At 41.4% G+C, this 12,956-nt stretch overlaps 1 protein-coding gene across 1 annotated transcript in view; it reads right to left on the bottom strand.

Annotated features, from left to right (window-relative positions):
• Positions 1-7,285: 7,285 nt before the first annotated feature.
• Positions 7,286-12,956, bottom strand: part of LOC122564750 — a 7,327-nt gene continuing 1,656 nt past the window's right edge. Inside the window, exon 2 of the mRNA XM_043719910.1 lies at positions 7,286-8,996. Coding sequence (XP_043575845.1) covers positions 8,656-8,996 — 341 coding nt within the window. The 3' untranslated portion in view covers positions 7,286-8,655. The remainder of the gene's footprint in view (positions 8,997-12,956) is intronic.

Genomic DNA, 12,956 nt, shown 5'->3' with positions numbered 1-12,956 from the left:
CTCTCTCTTTTTCTGTCTCTCCCTCTCTCTCTCTGTCTCTCCCTCTTTCTATCGCTCTCTCTCTCTGTTTCTGTGTTTCTCTCTCTCTCCGTTTCTGTGTCTCTCTCTCTCTCTCTCCCCATCTCTCCCCTTTTCTGTCTCTCTCTCTATCTATCGCTCCCCTCTCTCTGTTCTGTGTGTGTGTGTCTCTCTCTGTGCGTGTGAGAGGCTGCGGACAGCGGAAGGTGAGCAGCGCCTCTCCGCTCACTCTCCGCCCGGACTCCGCTCACTGGAGGCGGTGACGGTGCTCCCGCAGCCCCGGGGCTGCAACATCCTCAGCATCTCCCCCCCACCTCCTGCAGCTTTAAACCTCCCTGTGCACCCCTTCCCCAAAAACAAACAAACAGGGGGGGGACACAAAGACAACAAGCAGAAGGCAGGCGGCTGCAATGGGACCGCCGCGCGTCCCCGCCAGCGCGCTCGCTCCCGTCTCTGTCCCTTACCCCCGTCCCCTCCACCCCGCCGTCACTCACTGGGGGTGCGCGCCCCCGTCACTCGCTGACGGTCCGCGTTCCCACAGCGCGCGCGTGCCCCCCCGTCATTCCTCGTCCCCGTGGTGCTCGTGCACCCCGGGTCAGGCTCAGCATCTCTGCGAGTGTCGCTTGTTCCTCATCAGAGTGAATTGTTCCCTCTCTGCATGACCGGTGTTGTACTTGTGTGTGTGTGTGTACCTCCCAGTGCACTATCCGTGCTCGCATATAGAGAAAAACCTTCCATTTGTATAGCACCCTTCACAACCCGTTGGACAGAAAATGAAATACTTTTGAAGTGTACAATTTGGAGGTGCCAGTGTTGGACAAAGTTAAAAATTTGATTAGGTTACCTACAGTGTGGAAACAGGCCCTTCAGCCCAACAAATCCACACCAACCCTCCAAAGAGTAACCCACCCCCACTATAGTTACCTCTGACTAATCCACCTAACGCTACGGGCAATTTAGCATGGCCAATTCACCTGGCCTACACATCTTTGGACTGTGGGAGGAAGCCAGAGCAAACCCACACAGACATAGGGACAATGTGCAAACTCCACACAGACAGTTGCCCAAGGTAGGAATTGAACCCAGATCCTTGGGAGGCAGCAGTGCTAACCACTGAGCCACCGTGCCACTGAAAATTACACAACACCAGGTTATAGTCCACCAGGTTTAATTGGAAGCACTAGCTTTCTGATGACTAGCTCCACAGCCACCTGATAAAGGAGCAGCGCTCCGAAAGCTAGTGCTTCCAAATAAACCTGTCGCACTATAACCTGGTGTTGTGTGATTTTTAATTTTGATTGGTAGTCATTGTTATGATGTAGGAAATACAGCCAGGAATATTGCTCACAGCAAGCTCACAAGAACATGGTTATGATCAATAAACGTGTTCTTTTTGCAATTAAGTGATAATGCCTCTGGTCTTGAGAAATATGGCCCTAAGATGTTGTAATTTCACTGGAGACAGCAAACAAGACTTTAGTTTAATGTCTTACTTGAAACGCATCAGCCTTAATACTAGCTTAGAATGGGAGTTTTGATTTTGGTGCCAAGGTTCTGGAGTGGGACCTGAGCAGAAAATCTTATGACTCAGAGGCAAATGTGCTTCCAAATGAGCTGCAACACATGTGTGTGCGCATAGCCTTAAGTGTAAATGTGTTTATACAAGTGCACATCATTGTATATGTCTCAATGTTTCTACAAATGTATATATGTGAGCATACGTATGAATGAGCATGATAGAGAACTAGAGTACCCAATAGCGACCATACCTTCACTCACACCACTGTGAGAGAATTTGCTGTTCACAGAGGTCTGCAGCTAATGAGTACAATCTTCCTAACATTTTCATTTGCAAAGTAGTTCCAAGATTGACATATGAATACATGCATTAATTATTGTGGCAGGATCAAATTTAATTTCAAAAAATAAACTTTGTTCATGACATCTGTAAAAGTACATTACAAAACATTTCAACTTGAAAATTGCAGAAAGTATAATAAATTCAACTCATCTCCATACAGCATGTTCTATCCTTGGACATCAGAACACAATTGTGATGTTCTGAATATTTACATATCCATTCAATATCAACCATATAGTCTGAGGGCAAATCATTTCAGATTGAAAATTACAGAAAGTACAGTCAAATTAAACTTATTTCAAATTTTCCAGAAAAAAACAAATGAAATGCTGAAAATGCACTGCTGATTAGGCAATATCTGTAAAGATATGTCAAGGTTTCGGGGTGGAAATTGTTCTTCAATTTAAAGTTGCAACCTAAAACAACCACATCTTCTCCCTTTCAGCTAAATGAGTAGCTGATTTATTCAGAGGTTTCAAATTTTCTCACTGATCCCTACCACTGGCGATTTTGCTTGTTAGCCCTCTAGAGAGGTTTTGAGGGATGATACCATGGACAGATTTAAACAGAGAGGTGAATATTTTCAATTGAAAGTTTTAAATGTAAAATTTAATTTAAACCAGAGTAGTTGATGTAAATTTTGTGTGGCTGGCTTTTGTTTGAGATATGATACATGCAGCAGAGACTTGGATAAGTTGAAGTTTACAAAGATTGAGGCTGGATAGTAGACCCGGAGAATATTGGAGTGGGTAAGTCTATAGTTGACGAAAGTATTCATGAGGGTCTTGTTCAAAGATAAACTTGCTTTGTGCGAGGTGAAAGATTTCCTAAGTTCTCCTCTCAATGTTCTTGATTGCATTTTGGCAAGACAAATCAGGTCAGGACTTATACATCTAACGGTTGGTGTCCTGGGGAGTGTTGTCGAGCAAAGAGATATTGGAGTGCAGGGTCATATTTCCTTGAAAGTGGAGTCCCATGTAAACAGGGTAGTGAAGAAGGTGTTTGGTACACTTGCGTTTATTGGTCAGTGCATTGAGTACAGGAGTTAGGAGGTTATGTTGTGGCTGTACAGGACATTGGTTCGGCCACTTTTGGAATATTGTATTCAATTCTGGTCTCCCTGCCATAGGAAAGATGTTGTGAAACTTGAAATGTTGCCAGGGTTGGAGGGTTTGAGTTACAGAGAGAGGCTGAATAGGCTGGGAATGTTTTCCCTGGAATGTTGGAGACTAAGGAACGTCTCTGACTATTGTATTCCCAAGTAAGGGCAGTCCCAATGGGATGTCTGATGTGGAAAAGATTGGGGAGGATGACGTGATTAAGGACTGAAAGCTACAAGATAATGATTCATATGAGGAGTGATTGTGGACCATAGTCAAAATCACACAGGATACAATACTTGATTTTGATCAGAGTTACCTCATAGCGTCAGAGAGTTGTACAGCACAGAAACAGACCCTTCGGTCCAATTTCTCCATGCTAACCAGATATCCTAAATTAATCTAGTCTCATTAGGCCCAAATCCTTCGGAATTCTTCCTATTCATATACCCATCCAGATGCCTTTTAAATGTTGAAATTGTATCAGCCACCACCACTTTCTCTATCAGCTCATTCCATACATGCACCACCCTCTACATGAAAAACTTGCCCCTTAGGTCCCTTTTAAATCTTTCCCCTCTAACCTTAAACTTATGCCTTCTCGTTTTGGACTCCCCTATCCCAGGTAAAAGACTTTGGCTATTCACCCTATCCATGCCCCACATGATTTTATAAATCTCTGTGAGGCCACCCCTTAGCCCTGACATACCAGGGAAAATAACCCCAGCCTATGCAACCTCTCCCTATAGCTTAAACCCTCCAATCCCGGCAACATCCTTGTAAACCTTTTCTGCACCCTTTCAAGTTTAACAACATCTTTTCTACAGCAGCCCTGCATCAAGTTAGAAACCCAATGAAGAAAGAAAGACTGTATGTAACAGAGATTTTCATGGCCATGGGTTATTTCAAAGAACTCTCCACCTAGTGAAGTACTTTCAAAGTGGATTCACTGTTGCAAAGTGGGAAACATGCTGCATTTGCACACAGCAAGATTTCATAAGGAGCAATTAGCTAATGGCCAAATCAATGTGTTTGAGTGATGCTGGCTCAGGGATAAATATTGGCCAGAGCCCCAAGGAGAATGAGCTGGGTGGTATTCAAAACTGTGCAATGGTATAATTTCCAATCGCTTAAGACGGCCGGAGTTTAACATGGATTTGGGGAAATCGGTCACAAATTTGGAAGGCAACACCACAGTCAAAGAGTTTGAAGGGGTTAAGAAAAAGGTTGGTGGTTGGATTTGCAAGGAGAGATAAATCAAGTGTTTTGAGGAGGGGATGATGACAGCAACTTTGAAATTGAACATTCCATGTTTTATATGAAGATAATCAATATTTTATCGTGTTAAATGTAACCATAGTATTCCTTTTGTGTATCATGATATAAGATATACTCAGTGAGCCTTAATCTTCTTCTCTGATGTAGCCACCCAGAATTCCCACTATGTGGAAGCACACCATTCAGCCCATCAAGTCTGCACCAACCCTCCAAAGAGCACCCCACCACCCTATCCCGGTATTACTCATGGCTAATCCACCTAGCCTGCACATTCCTGAACACTATGGACAATTTAGCATGGCCAATCCACCTAATTTGCACAGCTTTGTACTGTGGGAGGAAACTGGAGCACCTGGAGGGAATGCATACAGACATAGTGTGAGTGTGCAAACTCCACGCAGATAATTCCTTAAAAGTGGAATTAAACCCAGGTTCCTGGTGTTGTGAGGTAGTAGTGCTAACCACTGAGCCACTATTCTGTCAACATATTTGTTTATTTTTATAAATTATTCCTCTCCATTTTCTCCGTTGCTGTTATTTGTGGGAGTGTCATCATGGAAAGCAAGAAATTTAAAAGACATATCTTATATCAAGGTAAATGGTTATTTTGAAATGATCCTTAATTTACATTTGGAGAAGTTGCTTTCGAGATTAAACAGATGCTTTGGTTTCTTCTCCTGAAGCATCTTCACATTCCTTTGTTGCCTGTCAGCTATTCAACTGTTCATTCATAAACAAGAATATTAACGTTGAATCATAGAATACTTACAACACAGAGGAGCTCACTTGGCCCATTCAAACTGTACCACTTTAATTTGTACTGCAATGGAAAGAAATAGTGAGCTTCAAGAAATTTTTCCAAGATGTGCATTTCCGGAGCACAATCTGAAATTGCTGGTAAAAACTCAACAGGTCCGGCAGTATCTGGGTTCTGAAGAAGGGTCACTGATACCCAAGACCTTAATTCCGTTTTCTGTCCACAGATGCTGGAAATCAGAAACAAAAACAGAAATTGCTGGAAAAAGCTCAGCAACTCTGGCACATCTGTGGACTGAAAACAGAATTAAGGTCTCGGGTTCCAGTGGCCCCTCTTCAGAACCCAGATGCTGCCAGACCTGCTGAGTTTTTTTCCAGCAACTTCCATTTTTGTTTCTGGTTTCCAGCATCTGTAGTTCTTTCGGTTTTCTCTTTAGTGCATTTCAGATGTTCAATGACAATTTAACTAATACTACTCTCTCTTACAGGTGGATTTGAAAGAATTTCAAAATACATACCAATAATTCAAAAAGTAAATGTATGAGGAGAACTGAAGGAATCTTTATTAAACACATAGCAATTTGTGGGCCTCGATAAAAAGAACAGTCTCAATAGTTGACATATCTATAGGTGCAGAATAATCTCCAGAGATACAAGCAATTTTAATTTCAATTCAACTGAAATGTCATGAAGATGCCAGAATAGAATGGGATGGCATTATTTAATTACTTCTTGTTATCCATCTGAAATCCAGGATGGTTTCAATTTAACTTGTATGAAGCCATTCAAGCACTTCCCATTACCGAACATTATTAAATAATTCCTGCTGGAAAACGCGCACACGTCGAATAAGGACAGGGTTAGAGCTGGTCATGATGCTCCTCTATACAGTAATCTGATTCAGGTCACACATATGTATTTCTCCCTTGTCAATGAGGTCCAGGAAATGTGGATAGGGAGTAATAACCAACTGATGGTTGGTTAGATGCAATGAATGATATCCTGTTCTGTAACCATTCCATGATTCATTCTATTTGGAACTGAAGAGGCCATCAAAAGTGGAAATGAGTGAAGGAGAAAGTGCTTAGTTTCTAGTCTCAGTTCTCCAGTAGCAGTTATAGAGACGGAGCATGGACTGAATGAACCATCACTGTAAACTGTATGTTATTTAAAATAATTGAAATAGCAAATATATACTTTTCCTCAATGATAGTGTTCTAATTTGGCCTCTACGGTGCAGAAGTAAACAGCAATGATTGCTTCAAGTAACAGCAACTGAAGATAAAAAGAAATTGTTCAAGATTGTGTAGGGGCAGTATGGTGGCTCAGTGGTTTGTACTGCTACCTAACAGTGCCAGCGTTTGGGGTTCAATTACACCCTCGGGTGGCTGCCTGTATAGAATGTGTACATTCTCCCCATGTCTGTATGGGCTTCGTCTAGGTGCTCGGTTTCTTCCCACAGTTCAAAAGTATGTAGGTTAGGTGGATTGCCCATGGGAAATGCAGTGTTACAGGGACAGTGGGATGCCCTTCAAAAGGTTGGTGTTGATTTGCTGGGCTGAATGGCCTGATTCTGCACTGTAGGGATCTATGGAAATAAAGTCTGGATTTTTTGGTGGAAAGACAAATTTAAGGTGAGTTTTCAACATTATGAAAAGTATAAGAAAGAAAATGAATGGATATAAATTTTGTTCACAATGGTGAAGGGTTCAAAGAACAAATGACACTTTAAACTTTATATTTTCTTTGTTCATTTTCTTTTAATAGTTTCATCATCAATCCAGAGATGCTTTTTCATACCTCTAGACACTTTCGTTTACCATCACCAAAATCTCCTGTGTAACTTTATTTTAACTTTTTTTTCTCCATAACCAAATTACTTGTGTTTTTATTTAACAAAAAAATTTACAAGCACTGTCCACTGGGGGCAGTCAAACAAAAACAGGTGAGGAAAGATGTGGCACAGGTAGTAAATTAGAATGGAGTTGGTTGGGGGAAAGTTTAAACTTTAGGAAGGTAGAGTTAACAAGGGACATTTGATATCGTAGGTGATGCATAGGCAGAAGTGGGTACTGCAGATGCTGGTGATTAGAGTCAAGATCAGAGTGGTGCTGGAAAAGCCCAGCAGGCCAGGCAGCATCCAAGGAGCAGGAAAATCGACGTTTCGGGCAAAAACCTTTCATCAGGAAAGGGCTTTTGCCCGAAACATCGATTTTTCTGCTCTTCGGATGCTGGCTGACCTGTTGTGCTTTTCCAGTACTACTCTGATCTTGACTCATAGGTGATGCAGTCTCGCTATTAACAAATAACTACAATTCCACGTGTTACAAAAAAAAGGAACATTAACCATCTATTGATAGAGGACTTTTGCATTACGATTTAGCTCAATGCAAAAAACTAAAAGTAAAACTGATTATTTGGACTTCAAAGATCAATCTTGAATCGACACGTTCCTGCATACATGATATTTTCAGAGTAGTTCAGAAAATGTTTTCAAACTGTTTTCTGTTGGAGAAGTAGTTTACAACTAATTGTACAGTGAGAAAAATATACACAACTGTGATCAATATATTAAACTGAAAGACAGTGATGATATGATACATGAGAATACTTCTCAGTGCGTATGATACTTGAAAAGGAAAAAAATGTAATTACACATGTATCAAATTATCAAGATTTTTTCTGTACAATTTAATGTTTACTGCATCAATTTAAGAAGGGATTAGATTTTGGCAGGAATTGATTCATGGCTTTTAAACCAAAGTGAAGAATCAATAAATTGGCTGTAAGATGGTACTATGCAGCAAACTTGGACAGAAAAAACAGAGGAGACAATTCTAAGGTGTAACTTAGAACTTCTAAGCAATAACTCATATCTAAGAAATAAACCTGCTGTTTTAGTGTAATTTGTCCTGGCACTGATGAAGTATTCAGAGGGATTGGGTGGATTCCTGATTTGGAAACGGGTAGAGGCATGTGGTTTTAGAATTGGAACAAAAAAATGGCACCTTTGGAATCTGCTAGGTAAGGGTCCAGAGGTAAGAAAGAGGTGAAGAAATGTTCCAACAGCCATTAAACTAAAGCACAGACAAGAGATTGCTTATGAACCTCTTCTCAGCAATGTCGTGAACTCCCGGCCTCAGTGCATACCCAACCTGACAATCTATCGGCCTGACATGGTCTCTCAGCCTAGTGTTGCCTCAGTGTGGACTTCAAGGCTCAAGATAATTCAAGAGCAATCCTCCAGCCTCGAGAGTCTTGAGGTGAAGCCAGCGTGATCTGGAGTCAAGGCCTGGGTGGACTGGAGGGTAGGTGCCAGGCTTGGAAGGGCTGAACATTTTATTTTGTTATTTTTTTCTAATTTGTTACTAAGATTTATAATGCTGGACTGTAATGTGAAAAAAGATAGTCTTTGTGATGGAGAGCAATTAGGATTACAAGTTCGGCTCAGGATCAAACAAGGAATCAAGGTTGCAAGTGGTTTGGTTCTCCCTGACACAATGGTCAGGGGACCCTGGAATTACTGGTGGAGAACACGACCTACAACACGAGCTAAGGGCAATGGCCTTTATCTTCTCAGTTTTTAATTGGAACAGCTCACCAATTGGTTGTTGACCTAGCAGTTCAGAGATAATGAGGGGGTCAAGAGAGGTAGGTGGTGAAGTAGAGCTGGATTTCAGTCAACATACATGCAAAATAGGAGTTTAGGCCCATAAATGATATTACTAAGCAAAGTGGATCCACATTGTATTTCGAAAGGTAGCAGAACGATAAGGAAAGAAAGGACAGTTGACCAATTGGATAACCCCTGCAAAGGAGCAGCATAGACATGATGGGTAGAACGATCTCTTTCTGTTCTGTATCGTTCTGGAATCTTCTGTTGTTGAGAATCAGGAGAGGCCAAGGACATGTCTCTGAGCATCCAAATTTTAATGCTGCTTGCTTCGAAGCGCACGCTGTTGCGGGAGATTCACTGGCTCTGACTGGGTAAGAAATGGACAGTCTCACAAGGGGGAAAGGCAAGAAGAAAGCTCAAAACTACATTGCTGATCACCTTCGCAGACAATATCAGTAGTAACATCAAATAGGGTAGTGTCGGTGCTGTGCCTGTCCACTTTGTTTATCCTCCAGTCAAACTGCAACTATTCTCTTAAAAGATCTTGGTGCTGAGATCAGAGTAAAAAGAGCTCCACACAATGGCTGAAAAATGAAACTACAGCAATAAAAGAATTATATTCAATGCTCCATTTCAACATCAAAACACCCCTTCTGGACTCAAAGTATAAATACAATCATCACTATTATCAAAATAACAACTTTAAAAATTGTCCAAATTGAACCCATGCAAAGGGATATTAAAATGAGAACGTTGAACTGAATTGGAACATTAGCCCAGAAGACACATGATCCTGCAGCATCTGAAGGTTGAACTTTGAAGAATAACTTGAGAAAGTTTAGAAATCCTTGAAAGGACACAGCTGGGAAGGAGACAGATTTAATTTTGATGCTAAAATTTCTTCAGAATGATCTACACATGGAATGGGTTTCCACTTTAGTGGGGGCAGAAAAATGCTCAGTAATATTTTGCAAGCAGCGGATTCATAGAGTCATGGACATGTACAGCGCGGAAACAGACCCTTCGGAACAACCAGTCCATGCCGATCAGATATCCTAAATTAATCTAGTCCCATTTGCCAGTATTTGACCCATATCCCTCTACACCCTTCCTATTCATATACCCATCCAGATGCCTTGTAATTGTACCCATAGTTGATAAAGCATGGCACTGGAAAAAGCACAGCAGGTCAGGCAATATCCAAGGAACAAGGTATTGGACGATTTGCGCAGAACCCTTCTTCAGGTCCTGATGAAGGGTCCTGTCTGAAACATCGACTCTCTTGCTCCTTGGAAGCTGCCTGACCTGCTTTGTCTTTTCCCGCGCCACACTTAATCAACTCTGACTTCCCCAGCATCTGCAATCCCCATTGTGTTCTCATAATTGTAACTACCTTCACCACTTCCTCATTCCATACATAAGGAAAGTTGCCCCTGAGGTTCCTATTAAATCGTTCCCCTCTCACCTTAAACCAATGCGCTTTAGTTTTGGACTCCACTATTTCGGGAAAAAGACCTTGGCTATTCACACTATCCAGACCCCTCATAACTTTGTAAACCTCTATAAGGTCACCCCTCAGCCTCCGACGCTCCAGGGAAAACAGCCCCAGCCTGTCAACCTCTCCCTGTAGCTCAAATCCTCCAACCCTGGCAACTTCCTTGTAAATCTTTTCTGAACCCTTTCAAGTTTTGCAACATCTTTCCGATAGGAAGGAGACCAGAATTGCACAAAATATTCCAAATGTGGCTAAACCAATGTCCTGTACAGCCACAACATAACCTCCCAACTCCTGTACTCAATACTCTGACCAATAAAGGAAAGCAAACCAAATACGTTCTTCACTATCCTATCTACCTGTGACTCCACTTTCAAGGAACTAGGTACCTTCACTCCAAGGTCTCTTTGTTCAGCAACACTCCCTAGGACCTTACCATTAAGTGTATAAGTCCTGCTACGATTTGCTTTCCCAAATGCAGCATCCAGAATATTAAGTTATTAGGTGAAATGGGATAAACTGGCTCCCCTGTGATATTCACATTACTCCTCAATTGGTTGCAACAGGTTAATTTTAAAATGCTGCTTTCCCTTTTGGATACCTTTCTCCCACATACAAATATCATAATTTTTGTTTTAAAAAGAAGCCAATTAATGCTTGAATTAAAAAGATAAAATCATTATATTGATTACTGATTAGGAGAAGAAATACTAACAGATACACAAGAAGTGGAAACATAAAGGTAAAAGTAAAAGGAGAGATAATATAGACCAGCTCTGAATTGTTTGTGAAGAGCAGGTAAGATGATATTGTGGCTGTAATTGTGCTGTAAAGGTTACGTTGATATCAACTATTGAACAGTTGATTTGTGGGATTCTTGGTTTTGTAGCCAGACTGAAACTCCTATATTCTGATTCCTTTCCGAACTGGTTTACAGCACTCTGAGTGAGAGATACCCTTCTACTTTGTTTTACCTGCAGTGTAGGGGTGCTAATGACTGATATCAATCTGCAAGTTTCTAGCTTATTAAACATTGTCAAGTGGACAGCAGTCTAATAATAGCACACAAATTCATGATACAACTCTGTTGCATATACTCCCGGAAGAGGAAACCACAAATTTGTTTACAAGAGGCAATTTCTGCCAGGCAACTACTGAATTTGTACTTGTTGTCATTTGGGCGCTGTAATGGTTCTCTTTTAAAAACACACACATTTTGGAATGAAGGGCTAAAAACACCCGTGGTATTTGTGTTTTGTGCCTGCCATCATAATAGGAGGCCCAATCATATACATAGCAGCTACCTGGATAGCTTGAAGCCTCATGCCATATAAAGCCCAAGGAGATCAGTTATCTCGCTCTGAGAACAGGGTGCCACCAGGACTGCTGGCCACTGCCGGTACTACAGGGATAAATATTGAAACCGCAGAGAGACGGGATGAGGGTAGCAGGAATGGTCACAGCTAATGGGTTTTCGCCCGGTCCTGTCACCTACAGTTGAGTCCCTCAGTCGGACACAGAGCAGCTGAGAAGGAGAGAACATTTTCTCCCTGATTAAGTTCCAGGAAAACCCAACAGTTTGCTCTTGCTGGTGAGTTCCTGCCAATAGCTGTTAAAATCCCAGTCGGAGGAGACCTTTAAGTGGCTTTTAGGTGGCTACAGAAAGGCATGAAATTGTTTCTGGGCTGCCAGGCTGCCCTCACCCATCCCATCTGGAGCTTGATCAGCAGCATGATTTGTACCACCCACCCAACCCCCAACACCCACAGCCTCACACCTGCTCATGCCTACACCCCAAACCCAACCTACAGGCCCACCTCCTATAAATACCACCCTATTTTAAGATGGTTCAGATGGTACTGTATTTGATTGCATCCAAGGGAATAAAGGGACGGATTTTATTCTCAGGGGTTCGAGATAATAGCACTTGCTGTAAGTTCTGTGGAAATTCAATGTAGGTGAGTGACTTGCAACAAATTACTAAAGTCCAAAGTTGCTGTCTGCATTGTCCTGCTTGATGGTTAGTTTTGCAAAACACACTACTTCATAACAGGAAAGTGGTAAATAGTTTGAAGTTGCTATATTTACACAGAAGAAGCAAATAATTTCAGAAGTCTGACTCAAGAGGACCCAGCTATCTGTGGTATACGTTATGCAGACTAACATAAAGGAAACTACATAAACCACAAATCAACAAATGTCATTACCATTAGCATTTTATTATTGTTGGAAATTTTAAAAATACTGAATTAAAATAAAACTGTCCTCAGTATCATTATTCTCCCCCTCGTTATTTGTTATTCTTTAGCTTACTCCATGAAGAATGTACTGATTTAACTTCCTTCTCAGTCCTTGCCCTGTTCATTTCACAAACTATCAATCTTATTGGTTAAGGAGATCCACAATTGCTTACCCCATTCATTCAGGTCTCAGATTACCAATTACCCTGGTACTTTAAGCAACTTGTTACTTTCAAACTTATTCAAACAAAGTCAAGTCTGATGGACAATACATGCCACGATGCCTTGCTATGACAAACTGTGATTTGCTCAGTTAAGTACAAAGTTGTGTAACTATGTTTCTAAATCTGACACAGGAACGTCTGTATTATGCAAGTAGTTGTTGCAAGAAATTCTCAAACTAAAACAAATAACATCAACCACTATTGTTAAGTTTGATACATGGATTGTAATGCAGGAGTGAGTTGTGATAATTCTGGATATTTATGTATGACCCTGTAGGGAGGGAAATTAGCCCCACCCCCAGGGCTTGTGAGAGATGTGGCAAGATGGAGTAATTGTTGGGTGAGTTGGCCCTACAGAGATGCTTGCA

Source organism: Chiloscyllium plagiosum, chromosome 30 (assembly GCF_004010195.1).
Source record: "Chiloscyllium plagiosum isolate BGI_BamShark_2017 chromosome 30, ASM401019v2, whole genome shotgun sequence".
Lineage (NCBI taxonomy): Eukaryota > Metazoa > Chordata > Chondrichthyes > Orectolobiformes > Hemiscylliidae > Chiloscyllium > Chiloscyllium plagiosum.
The sequence above is the reverse complement of the archived record's forward strand: the minus strand, read 5'-3'. Positions and strand labels throughout refer to the sequence as shown.